This window comes from Petromyzon marinus, chromosome 21 (genome assembly GCF_048934315.1).
Source record: "Petromyzon marinus isolate PM22_M1 ecotype Great Lakes invasive population chromosome 21, UKy_Petmar_22M1.pri1.0, whole genome shotgun sequence".
Lineage (NCBI taxonomy): Eukaryota > Metazoa > Chordata > Hyperoartia > Petromyzontiformes > Petromyzontidae > Petromyzon > Petromyzon marinus.
The window spans coordinates 2,792,877-2,817,500 of NC_133687.1; the positions used below are offsets into that span (position 1 = coordinate 2,792,877).

Consider the following 24,624-nt stretch of genomic DNA (forward strand, 5'->3'; position numbering starts at 1 on the left):
TATATTTGAAGCAGTTCGAATGAATATACATGGGCATTTGCGTTTGCATAAAATGTGCAGCGTATTAATTATCCACGCGCGAAAAGTATGTCTCGTTGCAAACGATGCGAGTGCCACGGAGCGGTTTTAGCCCGCAGCGAAAAAAGTTGTGACCACTTGGGTCTCCCTGGTACACCCTCGAGCCTCCTCCATCCCTCCCTCCAACAATCCCTCCAACAATCCCCCGGCTTCCTTCACCCCTCCGCCCAGCCCCCCTCCCCCCACTCGTCTCATCCCTCGCCCCCCTCCCCCTCCCTCTCCCTCCGCCGTCCTTCCCACCTCGGTCCCAGGTCGCCCAAAAAGTTGTAATCGCCCACGCACCCCGACTCGGAGCCGAGGCTTCCTCCCACGTGACCCGTCTCGGCCACGCCGATAACAACTCCCACCTCGGAGACTCCAGACGCAACCAAGAGACCCTTGGGGGGTGGGGTGAGGAATGGGGGACGGGGGAGGGAGTGGGTTGGGTGGGGGGAGGTATGGGCGGGCGGCGCAATGGTTAAGGTGTGTGGATGAACGGTGGCGCAGTGGTTAGCGCGCTGCGCTACGCAACCCGGCGAGCCGAAGTTGCCACAAGAGGTGACAGGATTTCAATTCGAGACGGATCCCCGTCGGTGTGCGTTGTACCCACGTTGTGTCACAAAACGGCCCTCTGGAAGATGACACCAAAGAACTACTTCTGAGGTCCTGTCACTCGCCTCGTATCGACGTTAAGTGGCGCCACCTTCTCCCGTTGTCCTGCGTTCGTCACATGGCAGTCGACCCGCAATCGTAGCAATGCTCAGCTTTGGAGTTTATTCCTCGTATTCCCGGGCCTCTCCTAGGCTGACTTTAGATGTTTTTCTTGTTCGTTTCTAGATTTAATTCTAGATTTAAAGCTTTCGTGACTGCTAGGATCCATACTCTTCGGTTCTATTTTGGGTAAAGTCACGTGGGTAAAAAATAAAATAACAAAAATCACGACGTTTCGGCCACAACACAAGCGGCCTTCATCAGGTGAAGGGACCAGACTGTCTAGAGGTCACTCCAGCGCTGGAGTGTTCGTGTTTTTGTTTTGTTTGTTTGTCGTAGTTGCACCCGATTCAAGAGCCAAATGGCTCACAGGGCTCTACCAAAATAAAGAAACTGAAATAAAGAAACTGAAACTAGCCTCAAAACGAGTACCCCGTGCGGTGTTTGTAAACATCGCCACTGTGGGGGGCGGGGGGGAGACAAAGGCGGCCGTGTGTGGTTCTGGCCAACCCCACCCCCTTCAGGTAACGTCCGTGCCTTCGAAAGGTGATATTCGCTCAACAGCACTTGGCCCATACGTCTGCCGAGGCTATGCGGGGGATCTTTGTCTTTAATGCAGAGAAGGCGAGGCGGCGAGGGAGATGGGGGGGGCTAAGCAGGGGATGGGAGGTCGGATTCGAGCGGTGGGGTGGGGAGTGTTTTGTGGAGAGATTAGGCAGGGGGAGACGGGGGGGAGGGGCAGATGATGAGAGATAAGGTGGGGGGGGGGTGAAGAGGAGGAGCCGAGAGAGGGAGGTGATTATGGAGAGGGAGGAGCAGGTGGGGAAGAGAGAGACGGAGAGAGACTTCGAGGCCCGGCTGTCGTCAGTGGTACCGGCTGTGAGAGCCTGGGTGCCGTCTAAACCCAGCTCGCGATGACTGACGGTGATGATTATGATGCTACGGTGAGCACGTGGTTACCGCTCAACAGCATCGCAAATGCACCGATAGTAGTGTTATTTAATCGATGATGATGATCATAAAATAATTAATGTAATATACAACAACAATAATAATATAGACTGCTGCATGAAGGCTAGCCCACCCACACCGCGGGAGAGCAATTTGACCATACTTCCCCAAACCGGTCAGTTCGAGCTACTTTATTATTTATTCGTGAGCAAATGCCGGTTGGGATATATTAATAATAATCATCATCATCATCACTCGCCACTCATGTTCGTTGCGCCGTGGCGAGACATCGAACACGAGGTTTGGCTGGCGAGCGGGTTGGTCCGTTTGCGCGATGGGCCAACCACTACGCTACTCGTGGCAGATATGAATTTAACGAGGACGACAAAAACAACAATAATAATGATGATGATGGTGGTGATAAATCCGTGAGTGTTCTATTTGAGGCACACGCCGAGTATGAGCGCAAGAACCTCGAGGGGTTGAGGATGGTGCCACTAAGCGGCGCTATATTTGGATGCCAGATGCTGGAGTGGAACAATAAAAAAACGAGAGAGAGAGAGACAGCCCCCGACACCGCGCTAAGGATTTGGCTGCCGCTATAAATTGTCCACGCGACGACAAGCCATTTGGTTGAGCTGTCAGTTGGGGTGGCCAGCAGGTCGCTTCTGAAACAAAGAGCGACGTCGCTCAGTGGGGCCATACCTGGTCAAAAATAAATATCAAGAGTTAACAGTCGTATGGTTTTAAACACACACGGGCCTGATTCACAACGGCCAGCGGTACGTGTTATCGCGAGTCTTTGGTTGAAGCCGACGCATTTGTACGCGTGCACGTTGAACGTATTATTTCGCACCGTACGTCGAACAACCGCGCTAAACGGAGGTGCGTGGAAGGACGCGACACTAACACACGAAAAAGCAGATCACCGTTTGGTCTCGAGTTCGACACACAGGCACGCCCGCCCGACCGCCTTTGTCTCCCCAGTCTTCTTTACACACCCCCACCAAATGACTCATTGTAAGGCCGAGTTGACCCATGAAATGCCCCAGGGAAGGTTCAAATATCGCTCGCCACTGATGTTAGCGCTGGTTGGGAGTTCTTACTCACACGCACACAAACACGTGTTACAAACGTACATACGAGTGTCTATGACGATAAGGTAGAGGTGCGCGTGCTTGGATAGCCATTGGCTCAATATTGAAAATAAAAGGCGGTTGCCGTATAGAATCTGGGATGGCTTCATCGGCTTTGGATTGGACTCTCACGCCTGCTGTGCATTTGCTTAACTCCATTCTAGTGTGATGCGTGATTGGTTTATTTAGCAGTCGGTAGCTCAGGCGCTGGAATTACGCAAACGCCCAATTCGCCCACGCCCGGCGTTTAACTTAATATCATAAATGACCACTTAGATTATATAACAAAAATTAAAGTTACAATTACAATGCCACAATTTAACAGTAATATAATACAGTTATAAAGGAACGCCTCGCCGAAGTCTCAAGATTCTCTATCAGGGGGCTCCCACTACATCGAGATATTTGGCCAAATAGTTTTTTTTTATTTTATTTTAAATAATATTCGTTTGGCTCCGCGTGGCCATGAACCGTGAGAAACTTCGTACGATACGAAGGGCCCCCACCACGCCGACCACCCCCGCCACTGGAAGAAAGTGTCAGCTACACAGGCAGACCCTGTCACGGTGGACGAACCCGCGATGCGCTGCGCGTGTTGCCTTCTCCAGAGCGGACTGCGATCAACGTCCTGGCTCAACGGGTCTCCAACAAACTCGAAACACGGAGCGGCTGTTCGGCGCTGTCGCGCACAGCGAGCTGCCTTTCGTTGCGTGCTCTGGGTTCTACCGCGCCCTGTTCCAGCTGGAAGTTCAGTTCCCTGCCGAAGCTCCCGGCGCGGGGCGCGAAACGTCGGACGGTTAGATAAAATCGTTGGCACATCAGGGAGGGGGGGCGTTGGGGGGTGGTCGATGATTGCTGTCGTGCGCGATCGCAATTTGCAGAATCAACGCGGTAACAGAGCAGGGAAGCAATCACTCCATGATCCACCAACCCCAACTTCGAGTCGCACACGTAACGGGTTAAATTAATAACGGGCACACGCACACAGAGACACACCACACACACACACCACACACACACGCGCGCGCACACACAGAGATACAACACACACACGCGCGCGCACACACAGAGATACAACACACACACGCGCGCGCACAGAGACATACCACACACACACACACGCGCGCGCACACAGAGACACACCACACACACACACGCACACACACACCACACACACGCGCGCGCACACACAGAGATACAACACACACACGCGCGCGCACAGAGACATACCACACACACACGCACGCACACACAGAGAGACACACCACACACACGCGCGCACACACAGAGATACACCACACACACACGCGCGCGCACACACACACAGAGACACACCACACACGCAAACACACACACAGACACACCACACACGCACACACACACACAGAGACACACCACACACACACGCGCGCGCGCACACACACGAGAGCCTTGCTCGCTGCTGAGTCATCAGGATTTTCCATCACAGATCGGAGCCGTAGAGGTTGCCCGCCGACCGCAGAAGCAGCAGCGGCGGCGGCAGCAGCACAGGTGTAGGTGTTGCCGCTCATCAGGTTAAATTGCCTCTCGGGGGGAGTCCTACGTGTGGCTGATAGGGAGCAGGTAAGGGAGCGGACGAAGCCTCATTAATCTCTCTCTCTCGCCTCTCTGCTCTCTCTCTCTCCCAACCCTAACTTGTTTAATTAGGCGGACGTGCCCGAGAGAGAGGGAGAGAGACAGAGAGGAAATAAATAATCAGATGTGTGTGGAGTATTAATAATTTCATGGCGATAATGATGATGGGTAATAAGGTCTTCTCGACCGCACGGGTGCTGTGAATTGGTGGGCGGGCGGGCGGGTGCATGGGTGGGTACGCCTCCACACTCGCGTATATAAAGACCGTGCACATCACGTCCAAGGTTTCAACGTGGACATGTGTTTGATATTTTATGTCGGCTAGGCGAATCACCCAGATGCGAATACGTTCGACTGGTTTTGAGAGCAGGTCACAGAAATTTCAACAAACTACCGTGGATTTACAACAGAATGCAATCCTAAAAATGACGAACAGCGGAGAAAAGCTCCGCATTTTCACGAATAAAATACACGTATACATTATGAAATACCAAACAATGCCATGTTTGGACCAATGGCGATTCAATCTCATGTATGTGGAATTTCTTTCGCACCGTATGTAGCCAACCGTGCTAATCGGAGGTGTGGGAGAAGGACAATATGGTTATGGGTCGCGTGGATTTTTCTCCGGGTCCTCCGGTTTTCCCTCCACGTTTATGAACACGCGTTAAGAGAATATGGCCACGATAACATTTAAACGCGATAAGCCACTTCGTTGAGCTACATAACGCAATGGATCTTGCCTGGTAAAATAGAAAAAAATATAGTGTAATAGTTTGTACAGCTCCCATTGCGTTCATCTTCAGGTCTCTCCACTGTTGGATGGCTCTCAATGCGAAGCTCTCTCTAACCCGTGTGCCTTCAAAAGTCAGAATATTTATTCTGGAGAAATCCGATGAGCTGTGAAGCTCTTTTTCACAGATATCCCGCATCTCTAACCTGCGTGCGTTCTACAATGCACGTGCTCCTCCTGTCGCCTCTCGGCGTGATACCAGGCGTTGCTCTTCTCTCCGCGATTGTCTCTGCGCATGTGCTCAGTGTGGGTTCGTCCACAGACATCCCTCTCTCAATCCACTGCTGGATGAAGGCTGCCCTTCCCAAGCCGTGTCACGGTCGCAGCTCGTACAGACCAGACGCACACACACACACACGTGGGGGTGTGACGGTTGGCACGAGCAGGAATGTTATTGTTTGTTCTGATGATCTGTGATGCCGGAGCTCGCGGCTCCACGCGGTCTGTACGCGACGATAGCCCCGTGTCGCGAACGCCCGTGTCGCGAACGCCCGTGTCGGGTCTCTGTGTCGCCTACGCAGCTTTATGGTGGCGATACTTTCCAGTGATCATATTACGTGGATATAATGATGATACTATATAGTGATGGTACTATATAGTGACGGTACTATATCGTGATGATGGTTATACAATGTAGCAATGATACTATAGATTGATACTTTATGGTGATTATGGTATACAGTTATTGTACAATATAGTGATTATACTATGGAGTGATGATATTATAGTCAGACGTACAGTCCGCTTGTCGATCGTCATGATGATCTATATTGGAATGCTCAGCAGCAGCAGAATTATGATTATCGATCATTCGGAGCGGATATAATTAATTATCGATAACATGAGTCAGTGCTATTAACTCTGTGATTATAAAACTAATTACACAATCGTAAAATCATCATCACAAACAACATCATCACAATCATCGGCAGCAGAACCGTCAAGATACAATAGTAAACATATACTCAGTCAATAGGAATCATCATAAAAGCATCATCATCATCACCAGCAGAAGCAGCATCACCTTGCGTACAATGATGCAAGAAACAATGGCGGGGCAAGTGTAGTCGTGGATTCTTCGTGATGATGATGATCATGATTGTTAACTATGATGATGATGATGATTGTGAGATTGTTGCTGGGGCCAGTGCTATTCGCGAGCTCTATCCGGGGTTCGTGGTTCGAGAAGCACCACGCCCATGATGGCGGTGATGATGTTATGTTTGCTGCTGCTGATGATGTTGTATAATGATGGTAATGCTGCTGCGGATGATGATGGTGATGTTATGATGATGGTATCTGCGATTGTTTGCTGCTGCTGTTGCTGATGATGTATAATGAAGCGACAGCTGATGATATTCATTAGTATGACGCTGACGATTATATTTAACGCGCTTATTATAATTGTCGCCACTGCCGAAATTATTATTGCCGTTGCTGCTACTGATGATGATTATTCAGCTGATGATGATCTTGCTGATGTTGATACTACTACTGATGATGATTCCGCTGAAGATGATGATAACGTAGGCGGCTCTCGTTTAACTCCACTCGTTCTCAACGACAAAAGCACAGAGATCAGAAGGAGAGAGGGAAAAAAAATCCCCAAACAGACAAAGCGCAGAGGCACCACCGCGCCCTTTGTGAGCGTGTGCAGAAATCCAGCTCTCCGATTGGCTCGCTCCATCACCTTTTACCTGGCTCAATCCAACTGTGATTGGTTCAAATTATATTGATGGGAGGAGTTTGGGGGTCGTCGGGGGAGGTGCATTTCAAGGGACAAACCAACACAGAACCCCCCCCCCCCCAAGTAGAGCAAGCAATGCGAGATAGGAGACAGAAGAAACCATCGCGAGCAATTGTGTGTGTGTGTGTGGGGGGTGTTTGCTACTTGTGTTTATCATTATCATCTTTATTATCCGCCATAGTCAATCCACTCCTGGATGAAGGTTTCCACAGGCCGTCACATGATCTCTTAACAATCTACAAAATTATAATTGTGAATAAGAACGATGGTTGTATTGACGCACACGCACGAGCTGCTGTTTGTACGCGTTCCGTCCCTCGGCTTCCACTCCATCATCAGGCTCGTCGTATGACACGGATAATGAATTGATTACAATGATCCTCTTGGTTCTTTCGGTAAAGTCACGTAGAATGGAAATAAAATAATAAAAATAAAACAAAAAATCAAGTAAAAATTTAAACAAAATAAATAAGTATTGCTTTCTTTCCATTCTACGTGGTGACTTTACCGAAAGAACCAGGAAGATGAATCAATGCAGTCACGAAAGCTTTAAATCGAAATTTGATTACAATGAATCAACATTAACAACAACAATAATCGCCAACCCTTTTGCCAATCAAAGTCTGGACAACATTTTCCCCACGTCGTGCCGGTTGGTGTTGGAGGTTTGACGTGGGGGGGGAGGGGGAGGGTTGAAAGCGTGGGCACGCACGCCACTTCAAAGACGTCTGGCCGCCCGTGGAAGAGTCGACCGCCGCCGGAGTTCACTTCGAGAGGGGCGGGCAACTCGCAGTAGCTGGAGAGGCCTCTCCCGACGTGCAGTGGCGCGAGCGAGCCGTTGCGGGGCATGCGCTTCTTACATCAGTCATGCATCATCCGCTGCTGGATGAGGGCCTCTCTCGATCCGTCGCAACTCACGATCCCCGCAGTGCGCTGCGATCCACCCCGGCAACATGCGCACCCCGTCCGCTCGCTCCGTCTCCCTCGGTGCTCTCGGACTACGCGAATCCGTTCCCGTTCCGCTGCTCCGCGATTCGTCTCGACCATCGTCCACCGTCCGCCACGGTGGCTATGAGATGTTAACTACTTCGGCCGGTATGCAAGAGGTCGTGGGTTCGATCCCGACCCTGACGATGCCTGCTGCTGTATATTTGGAGTTTGCGTGTATGGGGCCGTCCATAAATGACGTCACGCGATTTTTGACGATTTTGGACCCCTCTCCCCCCTTCGTTACACTCTGATGTAGGAGAAAACATTAAAAATGTTCTTGCCGTTGGTTTTCACACCTGATGATGACTGCTTGTGTTGCAGTCGAAACGTCGTGAGAATTTTATTGTTTTATATATATTTTATTATTTATTGTTTCCCTTCAACGTGACTTTACCGAAAGAACCAAGAATATGAATCACTGCAGTCACGAAAGCTTTAAATCAAAAATAAAAAGTCTATTTAATTAAATAGAACGTGTTTATATTTATTTAAAGTTGCGCATTTTGATGTGACGTCACATTTCTCACCTCCCCCCCCCTTCGTCACTCACGTCACAAATGTCTGACACCCCCCCCCCCAGGTGCGTGACGTCATTTATGGACGGCCCCCGAGTCGGGTGGATTTTTATCCGGGTCCTCTGGACTTTCCCTCCACATTTCTAAGCACGCGTTTAGAGTATTTGGCGACTGTAACATCTAAACGCGATAAGCCACTTCGTTGAGCGATCATTTGTGGCCAGGTCGATTCTTCATGCACCTAACCTCCGTCTGCCCACCCAAAATTCGCTATGTGCGGCTTGAACTCACTCATGTGCGGATATCCCTCGCTATTTGTTTTTTTTACACCTGATAAAGATCGCTTGTGTTGCGGTCGAAACGTCGTGATTGATTTATTTTAATATAATTTCATGGTATTTCTACATACGTGACTTTACCGAAAAAAAACACAATGAGTAATTTATGCAGTCACCAAAGCTTTAATTCTTTATTGATATGCCAGGGGGTCGTCGTCGACCCTGCGGCTAGCCCCGGAGCCACACGGCGGGCTCTTTAAACGGGCGGCTGCTTCGTGACTTTATTTATTAAAAGGCCGCCAGGTCGCTTCTGAAGAGGGAGAGCTACTTGAGTGATATCGTTAAAAGCAACGACCCAGGCGCACTCAATCGTTCACTCACCTGCCACGGTCACCACGCGTATTTCGCCCGTTCATCCACTCATTCGTTGTTGTGGCTCTTGACACATTCAGATTTTTTTTTTTGTACCAAATTCTAAATGAATTGCCATCTTGTCACGTGTCGCTTGCCGACCTCTGCCCGGGCTATGCGATCGGACGCGGTGTACAACAAGCGCTGTGCGTGTACCGCGCTGTGCGTGTACCGCGCTGTGCGTGTACCGCGCTGTGCGTGTACCGCGCTGTGCGTGTACCGCGCTGTGCGTGTACCGCGCTGTGCGTGTACCGCGCTGTGCGTGTACCGCGCTGTGCGTGTACCGCGTTACTCGGCAGACTGTTGGTCTCCTCGCGGCAGTTGAGCTTCGTGCTTTCATTGACTTATTTTGAGAACGTATCTACTACCCAAACTAGCAACGTACCAAGCGACGGGGTCGGGGACCCTGCCTAACGAGATGTTAGACACGGGCAGCCGTCGTAGTGGGTGGCGATTCTCTCTCGAGACGCTGCTGTCACCACCTCCTTGCCCGGAACGTGTTGCTTTGAGAGCGGAGGGTCAATGACGCCTCAGTTGTAGCCTCAAATTACACGCGGCGTCCTGCTCGCAGCCAGACGTCCAGCGCTGGGCGCGTGAATGGTGAAACGCGCCGAAATATAGAAGCAACCAACTCAATAATTCAAGAGCCGCAGCAATTGCGGTGTGGTGGTAGTCCTTAAGGACCGTCCATGAATGACGTCACGCACCTAAAGTGGGGGGGGGGGGGTTCAGACATTTGTGACGATGTGTGACGAGGAGGGGGGGGGGGGGGTTGAGAAATGTGACGTCACATCAAAATTCGCAACTTTAAATAAATATAGACAACACGTTCTACTTAATTAAATGGACATGTTAATAAATGTCTTCTCCTACAACATCAGAGTGCAGCGCCACATTAAATACGCACTACAATGGCAATAGTTTAAAGCCATTTGAAGCATGTTTATTTTTTTTTGGGGGGGGGGGGGGCAGAGCTTTGTGACGTCATATTTGAGGGGGGTCTGACTTTTTGTGACGCCGTGTGACGAGGGGGGGGGGGTCAAAAATCGTCCAAAATCGCGTGACGTCATTTATGGACGGCCCCTTACATAAATAAATATAACGTCACGGCTCTGAAGCCGTAAGGTTACAGACCCCCCCCCGGCCCCAACCCCCCGGTAATGGCCAACACATGGGGTGGGGGTGGGGGGGTTGAAGGTGAGGGGGGGGCTACAGGGGGCTCTGGGTAGCAGGGGGGGGGGGGCTACAGCTGTTATCCCCAGTAGTGGCCGCCTTTCCAGGGACTCGGATGTCCGCGTGAATCGACTGCAGGGAGGAGAGGGAGGTGGAGGAGGAGAGGGAGGAGAGGGAGTTGGAGGAGGAGAGGGAGGAGAGGGAGATGGAGGAGGAGAGGGAGATGGAGGAGGAGAGGGAGATGGAGGAGAAGAGGGAGGAGAGGGAGTTGGAGGAGGAGAGGGAGATGGAGGAGAGGGAGGAGAGGGAGGAGAGGGAGTTGGAGGAGGAGAGGGAGGAGAGGGAGTTGGAGGAGGAGAGGGAGATGGAGGAGAGGGAGATGGAGGAGGAGAGGGAGATGGAGGAGGAGAGGGAGATGGAGGAGGAGAGGGAGTTGGAGGAGGAGAGGGAGATGGAGGAGAGGGAGATGGAGGAGGAGAGGGAGTTGGAGGAGAGGGAGGAGAGGGAGTTGGAGGAGGAGAGGGAGATGGAGGAGGAGAGGGAGATGGAGGAGGAGAGGGAGATGGAGGAGGAGAGGGAGATGGAGGAGGAGAGGGAAGAGAGGGAGTTGGAGGAGGAGAGGGAGGAGAGTGAGGTGGAGGAGGAGGTTGAGAGTTGGGGGGAGGCGTGGGTGGTTAGCGAGCTGCGCTGTGAACCCCGGCGACCCCGAGTTCGACTCCCGCGCACGGCCAATGCCAGTGACAATTATCTAAACCGGTCCTGGACCTCCCCCAGGTCGACTCAGCCTCAAATGAGTGTCTGGTTGCGGTGTGTGTATAAACATTGCCGCTGGGGAGACAAAGACGGCCGGGCGTGGTGCTAGCCCCCCACCCCATGGAGCACCGTGCCGGCCTTCATAGGTACTGCTCGCAAACAGCACTCGCCCCAAGTCTGTTGAGGTTCAAGGGGGTATCTTTATTTGTGGGGGATGATACCACGTGTATGTTCATGAGAGTGGCGGTTGTTATCTTGCTAACGCTTCTGACAAACCCCCTGCTGTACTCGATAATACGAAACGTAATCTGCAGGTTTACGTAATAATACAGAAAAATGGCAAGATAATGCATTGCGAGGTTTTTAAAGTATCGATATATTGCCAAAAATGTAAAGAATATTCTGGTTAAAGAATTACATGAATAGACAAATTGAAAAGTTCGCGCAATGTTAACTGAACCGTGACAGTCTTCTCGTGTCAATACTGTAACCTATTGTGTGACTTATTATACATCTTCAAAACTTCTTCCACCATTTAACACGTAGGCTTTCGCGACCAATATCACCCACACTACAGGTTTATTTTTTTTGTTGGGTTAGATAGCGTAAATATACGTCGTTAAATCCGCCACCATTCTTCCGCCGTTCCAATTCAATGCTTATTTGTTGCACAGAAAAGCCCCGTGTAGCCATTTACCCAACTCGCTTCGTTGGAGGTGGTGGTGTACAGGAAGCCAGCCAGAAGCCAGCCAGCAAACTGGACGCATCGATAAACGTTGTTCTCCTTCTTCTTCTTTCGTACAGCTGCTGATGTAGATGCAGAGCAACAACTACAAGTTCACAGCGGAGCGTTTCATCGGCGCGACGATGTCTCCTGCTCCGTATTTGCGGATCGGGCCATCGCGTCGTTGCACGTCGTACGGGGGGGGTCCGTTCTGGCCGACCGCAGTCGCACATCGGCTGGAGAGTTTTACGTTTTCCATTCGTGCATCGGGTATCATCCGCATCCGCTGCCACGGTTTGTGCAGCGGATGCGGTTGAGGGTGGACGTCGATCAGTGGCACGGCGATGACTGGCGGCGGTCGCGGCGTTCAGGGTGGGGGTGGGTCGATGTGCGGGGGGTGGGTTCAGAGGGCGTCGTTGAGCGCAATGACGCTGGGGATGAAATCGCTGAGCTCGACGAAGTCGGCGATGACGATGTTCACGCCCTGGGGGCCCGCGCGCTGCGACTTGAGCCACGCCACCAGGGTGGGCATGTTCCTGCGTCCACGGACGGATGGACCGACGGACGGACGGACGGACACGCGGAGAGTCGGGTCGACAGATAACCGGAGAGACGGACGCACGGGCCGAGAGACGACGGACAGACAGACGGGGAGGTGGACGGACGGACGACAAACAGACGGAGGAATGTCTATACACAGGAATGTCTATATACACAGGAATGTCTACATACACAGGAATGTCTACATACACAGGAATGTCTATATACAGGAATGTCTATATACACAAGAATGTCTATATACACAGGAATGTCTATATACACAGGAATGTCTATATACACAGGAATGTCTATATACACAGTAACGTCTATATACAGGAATGTCTATATACACAGGAATGTCTATATACACAGTAACGTCTATATACAGGAATGTCTACATATACAGGAATGTCTATATATACAGGAATGTCTATATACAGGAATGTCTATATACACAGGAATGTCTATATACACAGTAACATCTATATACAGGAATGTCTACATATACAGGAATGTCTATATATACAGGAATGTCTATATATACAGGAATGTCTATATACAGGAATGTATATATACAGGAATGTCTATATGCAGGAATGTCTATACACAGGAATGTCTATATACAGGAATGTCTATATACACAGGAATGTCTATATACACAGTAACGTCTATATACAGGAATGTCTACATATACAGGAATGTCTATATATATAGGAATGTCTATATACAGGAATGTCTATATACACAGGAACGTCTATATACACAGTAACGTCTATATACAGGAATGTATACATATACAGGAATGTCTATATATATACAGGAATGTCTATATACAGGAATGCATATATACAGGAATGTATATATATACAGGAATGTCTATATACACAGGAATGTCTATATATACAGGAATGTATATATATACAGGAGTGTCTATATACAGGAATGTCTATACACAGGAATGTCTATACACAGGAATGTCTATATACACAGGAATGTCTATACACACAGGAATGTCTATATACACAGGAATGTATAAATATATACAGGAATGTCTATATACAGGAATCTCTATATATATACAGGGATGTCTATATATACAGGGATGTCTATATATACAGGAATGTCTATATATATACAGGAATGTATAAATATATACAGGAATGTCTATATACAGGAATCTCTATATATATACAGGGATGTCTATATATACAGGGATGTCTATATATACAGGGATGTCTATATATACAGGAATGTCTATATATATACAGGAATCTCTATATATATACAGGAATCTCTCTATATATACAGGGATGTCTATATATACAGGAATGTCTATATACAGGAATGTCTATATATACAGAGATGTCTATATATATATACAGGAATGTCTATATAGATACAGGAATGTCTACATATATACAGGAATATCTATATCCAGGAATGTTTATATACAGGAATGTCTATATACAGGAATGTCTATATATACAGGGATGTCTATATATATACAGGAATGTCTATATACAGGAATGGATATATACACAGACGGACGTATGGAAGGGCACACACACACAGATGTACATAAAACATGCGGACGGATGGATGGATGGAGAGAGAAACAGGCATATGTACTTTTTTTTTTGGGGGGGGGGGGGTTAAATCGTGTAAATATAAAATGCGTCGTTGAACCTGTGACCGTCCGACACAGCCAATTTGTAAGGTTTGTCACGTAAACAAAACGTGCCAATTCGTTACTACTTCAGCACACCGGTGTGTTGGAGAGTAAAACCCACAGCAATTACAATTCGAGTATGATGCTTCGCTGTTGATTACAACCAGCTTCATCAAGCGATTCGCCAGCTTCAGTCTTAAACCGAGGAGTAAAGGTGATGCGATCACTGTGATCCTATCAGGTGCGAAGACGGGGGGGGGTTGAATTAGTCGTACAAATTACAATGGACCATGTTCATCTGAGAATATGCAAGTAACTATTATTGGTTGGGTTATGTTGAGAGGTGGACGGACGGAGGAATGGATGTTTAGACAAATAGGTGAACAATCAGACAGACGGACGCAGGAATGGATGTTTAGACAAATAGGTGGACAATCAGACGGACGCAGGAATGGATGTTTAGACAAATAGGTGGACAATCAGACGGATGCAGGAATGGATGTTTAGACAAATAGGTAAACAATCAGCCAGACGGATGGAGGAATGGATGTTTAGACAAATAGGTGGACAATCAGACGGACGGACGGACACACACAGATGGACATAAAACATGCGGACGGACGGATGCATGGAGAGACAGCCATAAGTACAGACAGATAGGCACACAGACAGATGGACACACAGATAGACGTAGTTGCCAATAAACATGCAGACAGACGGTAACACTAATTTGGACAGACACACGGATGGAGAGACAGTCGGGGTGGTGATGTGGAGCGACGAGGTGCGGCGAGGCTGCGTGGTATGATGTGCGATCGAGCAAGGTGATGGGGTGACGAGGTGAGTCCGAGCGGTCGTCTCCAATGGTTGTGACGTGTCATTGAACCTCGAGTCCTCGGGGGGATGGTGGGGGAGGGGCGTGCCACTCGCCGTGATGAGGCGTGGCGAGTGAATAAAAGCTGGTGTGTTACGATGAGGCGCCGTGTCGCGTTCCGGCACGGCGTGATGCGTGTGATGAATCCGCGTGGGTGCGACGAGATGAAAATGGGCCCAACGTGACGGGAAGGGGGTGTGACGTGGCGTGAAGGTCACCCCTGGGGCATTCCCAAGTCGCTTGCCCAACGAGAGGGTGCTGCGACGTGGCGACGATGCGGTGCTGCACGATGGTGCCGGCGCGACTGCGGCGCGGTGCGACTCTGCGGTGCGGCGAGACTCTGCGGTGTGGTGCGCCTCTGCTGCATACCTCTGCGGTGTGGTGCGACTCTGCGGTGAGACTCTGTGGTGCGGCGCGACTCTGTCGTGCGACTCTGTGGTGTGGCGAGAATCTGCGGTGTGGTGTGACTCTGTGGTGCGACTCTTCGGAAAGGCGAGACTCTGCGGTGCGACTGTCGCGCGACTCTGCAGTGCGGCGAGACTCTGCGGTGTGGTGTGACTCTGCGGTGTGGTGCGACCCTGCGGTGCGACACTGTGGTGTGGGGCGACTCTGCGGTGTGGTGTGACTCTGCGGTGTGGTGTGACTCTGCGGTGTGGTGTGACTCTGCGGTGCGACTCTGCAGTGCGGCGAGACTCTGCAGTGTGGTGTGACTCTGCGGTGCGACTCTGTGGTGTGGTGTGACTCTGCGGTGTGGTGTGACTCTGCGGTGTGGTGCGACTCTGCGGTGCGACTCTGTGGTGTGGCGCGACTCTGCGGTGTGGCGTGACTCTGCGGTGTGGTGTGACTCTGCGGTGCGACTCTGTGGTGTGGCGCGACTCTGCGGTGTGGCGTGACTCTGCGGTGTGGAGTGACTCTGCGGTGCGACTCTGTGGTGTGGCGCGACTCTGCGGTGTGGTGTGACTCTGCGGTGTGGTGTGACTCTGCGGTGCGACTCTGTGGTGTGGCGCGACTCTGCGGTGTGGCGTGACTCTGCGGTGTGGTGTGACTCTGCGGTGCGACTCTGTGGTGTGGCGCGACTCTGCGGTGTGGTGTGACTCTGCGGTGTGGTGTGACTCTGCGGTGCGACTCTGTGGTGTGGCGCGACTCTGCGGTGTGGCGTGACTCTGCGGTGTGGAGTGACTCTGCGGTGCGACTCTGTGGTGTGGCGCGACTCTGCGGTGTGGTGTGACTCTGCGGTGTGGTGTGACTCTGCGGTGCGACTCTGCGAGTGCGATGTCGGCGCCTGTGACGTGACGCACGGCTGCACGAGGCTTGCCCTGAGGCTGCCGTAGAGCAGCTGCAGGCCCGGGCGGGACGTCCTCGGCGTGAGCACAAGCTGAGCGACGCGGTAGGACGCGTCGCTCGGAGGGCCCCGCGCCGCCACCTCATCCAGGAAGGCGACCGCACGTTCCACGTCATCCGTGTTGGGCCACGGCGAGCGGATCATCGTCAGGGGGCAGAGGTCCTCCTCGTCCAGGGCCCTCGCATCGTAGAATACGATGACCTGCAACGTTGCGTTTGTTTGTTGAGACAAAGATCCACCGTGCCCCCCCCCCCCCCCCCCCCAGCGTAGAGGGTTAACAGACTCACTCACTCATCATCCAACCAATCGTTTACCCACTCGTTCAGGGGTGTCGCGGTGATGAGATGTTGACTACCTCGCCTGGTGTACAGGAGGTGTTCGGTTCGACTCCGACTCTGACTCCTGTTGTATATTTGGAGTCTGCGTGTCTGTCGCTTGCCCCGTGGCTGCGTGGATTTTTCTCTGGGTCCTCCGAGTTTACCCTCCACATTTAGAAACGTGCGTTTAACGTATTTGGCTGCTATAAATGTCTACATGATAAGCCACTTCGTTGAGCTATCATTTGTGATAGCCGGGTTGCTTCTGAAAAAGATCTGCATAGTTCAGTTGGCGTTACTTTGTAAAATAACAAGTTAAAGTAGAAACAAAACCCAACCCCACTCAATTGTTCACTCACCTTCCATGTCTCCATGCTTACTCGTGCCCACCCACTCATCCACTCATTCACTCACTCATTCACCCATTTACTCACCCACTCATTTCACCTACTCACTCTTCTATCCATTCACTCACCCACTTACCTACTCACTCATTCAGCCACTCACCTACTGACTCTGCTGCTCAGTCACCCATTCATTCACTCACTCAATCAACCCGCTCACCAACTCACCCACTCAATCACGCGAACAAGACTCACCCTGATCATCTCGAGCTCTCACCTGCAGGCTAAAAGGAAATGCGCGCGACACTCACAAACGTGAACCTCACGGAGTGGACAAGACCCCGGTGAGCCGAGTCGGGGCAACTGGCCAGGGCCCCGCATTTGGGGGGCCCCCTGGGCTTTGACATCACTGTGTCAGTGGTAATATTCCCGGTTTAGTTTGAAGGCGTCAGAGTGGCGGGATTTGCCCACCACGGTGGTGAGATGTTACCTCCCTCGCCTAGTATGCAGCAGGTCGTGGGTTTGATCTCGACCCTGACACCTGACTACTTGAGATCAACTTGGTGGAAACCCTCAGGTCTGACTGTTCGAGATCAACTTGGTTGAAGCCATCGGGGCTGAAGATAGCCGAAGTGATCACGAGTGTGGCGGTTGTCATACTCGGCACTGTAAATACGCTCAGTTAGAAATAAAGCTCTACTTTTACAAATATGAATGTCACCAAGAGCTTCTTTACACCTGTATATTTGGAGTTTGCATGTCCATGTTCCCCGTGGTCACGTGCATTATTCTCCGGGTCCCCCCGCTTTTTCCCCTCCACATTTAGAATCGACGTCACGTGCTTAGAATATTTGGGCTGCCGTAAATTTCCACGTGATAAGCCACAAAGTTGACATCATTTGTGGAAAAGTCGCTTCTGAAAAAGAGCTACATAACTCAGTGGGGCCTTACCTGGTAAAAAAAAAAAATAGTTTAGTTTTAAATTGTTATAGTTTAGAAATCCGTCAACCATCGGGTTCTGTTCTGTTCAGGAATACCTATTGACAAACGAAGCCTTAACAGTGCATTTGCTGGTTACCGAGCAGCAGTACCCACTGTGAATTCGGGAGCGACACACGAGGGGTAGGTGGGATGGTATGGCCAACACCACTGCGCCTGCCCGCCGTCGTCTCCCAAAGTGGACGTCAGCCTTCCCTGGGAGGAAACCAGGCCGAACGGCCCCGACCCCCCGCACCTGTCGCCCGCGCTCCCAAAGGGTGCGCAGGGAGGCGTCCGCGGCCTCCGAACGAGGGCAGATCCTGTGGAGGCCCAGGTGTCGGCGGAGGGCGGCGAGCACCAGGCGGTGGTGACGCTCGCCCAGGCCGTAGTGGTGCTTGAACTCGAGCAGCAGCACCTCGCGCGGGTGGGCCCTCGCGAAGGCGCCCACCTCGCGCAGGCCTCGCCACACGGGGCCCGCCAGCAGGCCGTGGGTGAAGTGCACGCCAATACCGCGGCCGCCGCCTCCCGCTGCTGCTGCGCCACCGCCGCCACCGCCGCCGCCATCACCACCAACGCCGTCGCCACCTCCCACTCCACCACCACCTCGGACTTCACTGTCTCTGGCCGGTCTGCCACTGCCGCTTCCAGCACCGCCTTCACCGTCGTCCCCATCTCCACCGCCGCCTCCACCTCCGCCACCTCCGCCGCCTCCTGCGCCAGCGCCCCCTCCATCTCCAGGCTTATTGATGCCTTCACCGTCGCCACCGCTGCCACCATCGCCGCCTCCATCCCCACCTCCACCTCCGCCTCCTCCAACTCCACTCCCGCCGCCGCGGTCATCATCGTTCCCATCGTCGTCGTCGTCCTCCTCCTCGCCGCTATCGTCACCGCAATCGTGGGCCGCCAGCCGCAGGTCGAGGTAGCGCACGCCGGCCTCCAGCTGCTCACGGAAAGTGAGGGCCTGCGTGACGGCCCAGCTCTGCACGGCGTAGCGAGGGACCGCCTCGCCCGCGGACCCCAGGAGGGACGCGGCGGTACCCAGGAGGTCGCGGATCTCCCCGGAGAGGTCGAGGCCCACCGGGGACTCGTGCGTGATGCCGAATGAGAAGGAATTGTGCGAGCCTGCGGGGTTGGCGAGCGAGAGAGAGAGAGATCCAACAACGGTCATCTACATTGGGCCCCGTTCATCCATGCAAATCCTTATTGGCAAATCTGCGCTGTAAAGTCTGTTCTCCTGTAGCGCGGTGGTAGTTACGTTCCTGAAGAACGCTGCGTCATGGAAAAATTCGGGTCATAATAAATTATGTATAATAGTGGGGTAAAGCACAGTCCCCTGTGTAACTCAAGCCGAACAAAGACTGAGGCGCGTGGGTAGCATCTAGAAGCAGCATTCAGCAGCGTCCCGCCTCGCACGATGATACTACGCCGAGGCGGCCGTACGACCGCTTATTCCTACTCGGAGTGATGTAGTTCCGTTCACTCCATAGCATTATATCCAATTGACATCAGCGCTGTAGCAAAAAATTGTTGACTAATACATTCATGGCGTTATATCCAATTCGCGTTATGAAAATGCACGTTATAGGAGAACAGGCTGTATAATTACTTAGCAAATTCTTTATCCCCATTGTCAAACTCAAGAAACCTAAAGCGTCCATATGATTGCCTTTAAACTATCCCAAGAACGATGATTGGAATGGGTGATAAAGCCTTTGCCGCTGCAGCACCAACATTTTGGAACAACCCTTGCTTCCGCCCTTAACGTCATAAATCGTTTCGACTGCAACACAAGCAATCATAATCAGGTGTGAAAACCACAGCAATAAAATTTGAAAAAAGGGGCGTTTTTTTACATTAGCACCACGGAGAGCGATTTGGCAGTTATTCAGGTGGATGAGTCCATCTATGTTCGGAAAATAGGAGGGGGGAGACGAAAATAATGGATGCGGTCTGAAAGCCACCATAAGCGTGAGCAATCAATTAAGATCCGAAATGGTTTATCAAATCGTTCCAATGATTGCTAAGCCAGAATCCATCTTCTCGGTTGAAATTGTCTCTGTGTTTGTATATGTGGATAGCCTAATGAACGAATCTCTCATGGTAGCCAGATGGCTTGCAGAGAACTTCTGTCTTGGAGAAGTCAATGTCACGTGAGCCTACTGAATTACAACAGTGATCTGCCACGGCCGAGGTGTTGGTCATGAATCCTGCTTCAAAAAAAGTATCCCGATGCAGAAGAATGGTGCTGGATACAGCCATATTTGTAAACTGTGTATCGACAGTTCGATTTGAGGGACTCTGTGTGTCGTCTTGGTGTAGTTTGGGACTGTTGCTGTGCAGCTGCTTTGCCCCAAGCTTGCACAAATCGGCAGGCAAACATACACGTACGCAATTTGTATACTTCGGGTCACTGTGTGCCGCTGGCGTCACGGTCCCAAAATGTCGTCAAATTTGAATGCGTTTACAACCGGCGAATCGCTGAATTGGGGTAAAGCCACGAAGCAAACGTCAACCCCCTACTGCGAAACGGACCACAGGCTGCGCCTGTGACACAGCAGCGCCTACCTTGGCGATGATCGCCGTGCGCTATGAGGCCAATGGCACGGATACCAAATGCACTCTACGGTTATCTACGGTGTCAAAATGATAAAAAAAATGAAAAGGCTTCACAAATTGTGGCAATAATACAAAGGAGGCGTTAAGATGTTCAAACACCAACCAAATAGGCACCTATTGAAAAAGGGTCCCATAGATATAACTGCTCGACCCAAGCTCATGATGCTTTGATACTTGTGTAGCACCATAGATGGAACGGTACCTCGTACCGTCTAGGGAGAGGGGCTGCAGCGCCAGCCCAAGAGGGGAGGGGCTGCTGGGGGCTGCTGGGGGCTCAGGGGGGGGGGCTGCGGGGGGGTCTAGGATCCCTCGCAGCACCACCCCTCGATGGGCAAGGGGCATAAAAGGGGACCTCCCCAGCAAATCTGGGACCAGTTGAAGACCGAAGCTGAAGACCAGCAGCTAGATAGGACCCTGGACCCCCTCGACCCGCTGTCCTTGTCAGGGCCGGGACGCTGTGCGGGCCGGTGGTGGGACTCTGGGACTCCTGGCCCCACGCCCTTGTAAGGGCGAGGTCGCTGTGCGGGCCGGTGGTGGGACTCTGGGCCAGTGGTGGGACTCTGGGACAGTGGTGGGACTCTGGGACTCCCGGCCCCGTGCCTTTGTAAGGGCGAGGTCGCTGTGCGGGCCGGTGGTGGGACTCTGGGCCAGTGGTGGGACTCTGGGCCAGTGGTGGGACTCTGGGCCAGTGGTGGGACTCTGGGCCAGTGGTGGGACTCTGGGACTCCCGGCCCCACGCCCTTGTAAGGGCGAGGTCTGATGAAGCCAGAGTCTAGACCCGCACCTTGGCTGGGTCGGGTCAAGGTAGCCTCCCCTAGGGTCGTTATAGTGGAGAGCGTTGCCAGTGTCACTGACTGTTGGAGTGCTGTATATAATAAAGACATTGCCTATCCGAAGTGTCTCCGGAACCCACTACACTTGCATAGCCATTGTGCTGTTTCGCCTTCTGGTGTTGTTCTCCGGTCGAACACTGGTAGTGAGGCAAGGCCATGAAGCAGGCTGTCTCTGGTGTAGGCCAATCATCCGTACATTATTCACAAAAGGATGTTTGCCTGTTTTACGACAAGCACGTGTGGTTCATGCTTGATTTGATGCCTTGCAATAAGTGTGTCTATTCGCTGTTGTGACCATCTTGACACCTCCTGTACTATTGCCAGAAGGGGTTAAAGCCAAAAGTGTGTCTATTCGCTGTTGTGACCATCTTAACACCTCCTGTACTATTGCCAGAAGGGGTTAAAGCCAAAAGTGTGTCTATTCGCTGTTGTGACCATCTTAACACCTCCTGTACTACTGCCAGAAGGGGTTAAAGCCAAAAGTGTGTCTATTCGCTGTTGTGACCATCTTAACACCTCCTGTACTACTGCCAGAGGGGGTTAAAGCCAAAAGTGTGTCTATTCGCTGTTGTGACCATCTTGACACCTCCTGTACTATTGCCAGAAGGGGTTAAAGCCAAAAGTGTGTCTATTCGCTGTTGTGACCATCTTAACACCTCCTGTACTACTGCCAGAAGGGGTTAAAGCCAAAAGTGTGTCTATTCGCTGTTGTGACCATCTTAACACCTCCTGTACTACTGCCAGAAGGGGTTAAAGCCAAAAGTGTGTCTATTCGCTGTTGTGACCATCTTGACACCTCCTGTACTATTGCCAGAAGGGGTTAAAGCCAAAAGTGTGTCTATTCGCTGTTGTGACCATCTTGACACCTCCTGTACTATTGCCAGAAGGGGTTAAAGCCAAAAGTGTGTCTATTCGCTGTTGTGACCATCTTAACACCTCCTGTACTACTGCCAGAAGGGGTTAAAGCCTATTCTGTTCTCAGCGACATTCTGCTCTTGCGCGTGGTGGTGACGATGATGACGATGGCAGCAGCAATGATTTCGGAACCCAGATGCCGAGATGCCGCCAATGTCGAGGCCTGATCTCAACGCAATTCATGCAACGCCTTAACCGAGACGCTCTACAGAGAATTAAGAATGCTGCAATGCGTGAACGTAATGGTGGAGATGGGGTCAATAAGATAGATGCGAGGAAGCAATGGGGGGGGCGAACGTCTGCTGTTAGCCACGACGAGAGGGCTTCAGGACACAGAGAGTTTGCGTAGTGATGCCGGTTCCTCCTCCTGCGTTGAAGGAGTACAGACCACGAGTGGTTTGCCGTCACGGTCAACAGCCGCGCCGCGTGCCTCCACGTCACAAAGCGAAGGGGGCGTCGCCCTCGCGAACGAAAGCGAGTCGCGAGTTTCGGCCCGACCGGAATGGACACCTGGGATGGCGAGGTGCCGCAGCTTGACGTCGACGAGGCGCTCCGGCAGGGAGCTCATCCAGTCCGCGTTCTTGACGGGGGCCGACTCTGCGAGGCGACGAAGCGCGGTGAGGTTAGGGGGTGGGGGGGGGTTAGAGGAGTTCACTGCGTGACGGGGGTCTACATGACCTGCGCCTGCTCGCCCCGCGCCATTGCCGCCGCACGTGGGGTTTTGTTCAGCAATCATCCGGCGCACGTGGGGTTGCGGGCGATTAGCACGGTGGTGCTGTGCACGGCGCGAAAGAAGTTCGGCATACGGGCGTACCCGGCGGCCTAACCGCGTGCTGTTCGGTGGCCGTGGCCGATAATTATTATCAATCGAATTCCGCCGGATTTGCAGTGGGCTAACCACTTGCGCCACCGCTCCCCTTACACGCGCCTACAAAAAAAGTAAACATCGCATGCCCAGCCTTAACATGCATAGCCAACAGTCACGGATATTAGCGAGCGCCCTATTAATGCCGGAGCGACGTCATACAAACATACAGAACACACATACTAGTTCACACACACACGTTGGCAGACTCGCGTACACACAAAGATCTCCCGTGTAGCCTTAACAGACTGTAGGGGCAAGTGCTGTTAGCGAGCACCTATGAAGGCCGGCACGGCACACGAGGGGGTGGGTGGCCAGCCAGCACCACGCCCGGCCGCCCTTGTCTCCCTAGCGGCGATGTTTACACATCGCACCAGGTACTGATTTGAGGCTGAGTCGACCTAGGGGAGGCCCAGGACCGGTTCAGATAATCGTCACTGGGTGTTGGTGGCCGTGAGCGGGAATCGAACTCGGTTCGCCAGGTTCGTAGCGCAGCGTGCTAACCACTACACCACCGCTCCCCACACGGGAACACACATCCATATATACAGTAAACATACACGTACACACGCGGAAGCATATCGCATACAAGACGCGCACACAGACGCGCACACAGATGTAGCTATGCACGTGAGAAGGTGAAGCAGAGAACGTCAAGGGACAGACACGAGGACGACGACTCCCCCCGTGAGAGGAGCCAGCAACGCGTGGAGGACGTGGACACGGCACACGGCACAGGGGGGGGGGGGGGGGGGGGCAGGAGGACTTTGTCAACCCAGTGGCGATGTCACACACCACACACACCACACACACACCACACACACACCACAAACACACACAACACACACACCACACACCACCACACACACTACACACACACACTACACACACCACACACACACCACACACACACACCACACACACCACACACACACCACACACACACACCACACACCCCACACACACACCCCACACACCATACCACAAACACGCCACACACCATACCACACACACGCCACACACCATACCACACACACACCACACACACACCACACACACCACACACACACACCACACACACCATACCACACACACACTACACACACACCACACACACCAACACACACCATAAACACCACACACACACCACACACACACACCACACACACACCACACACACACACCACACACACACACCACACACCACACACACCCAACACACACACACCCCACACACCATACCACACACACACCACACACACACACCACACACACACACCACACACACACACCACACACACACCATACCACACACACACACACACACACACCACACACACACACCACACACACACCACACACAGACACCCCACACACCATACCACACACACACCACACAGACACACTACACACACACACCACACACACACCCCACACACACCACACCACACACAACACACACACCACACACCGCACAC

At 52.0% G+C, this 24,624-nt stretch overlaps 1 protein-coding gene across 3 annotated transcripts in view; it reads right to left on the bottom strand.

The window, feature by feature from the left end:
* Positions 1-11,309: 11,309 nt before the first annotated feature.
* LOC116944656 (PI-PLC X domain-containing protein 2-like) overlaps positions 11,310-24,624 on the bottom strand; it is a 20,686-nt gene continuing 7,371 nt past the window's right edge. For 2 of the 3 annotated variants that reach the window (XM_032958391.2, XM_032958390.2), the window contains 4 exons: positions 22,792-22,878; positions 18,174-19,039; positions 16,235-16,479; positions 11,310-12,389 (listed from right to left, as the gene is read on the bottom strand). In XM_032958391.2, the coding sequence (XP_032814282.2) occupies positions 12,257-12,389; positions 16,235-16,479; positions 18,174-19,039; positions 22,792-22,878 (1,331 nt within the window). In that variant the 3' untranslated portion in view covers positions 11,310-12,256. The other variant, XM_032958392.2, reaches the window with a different exon arrangement.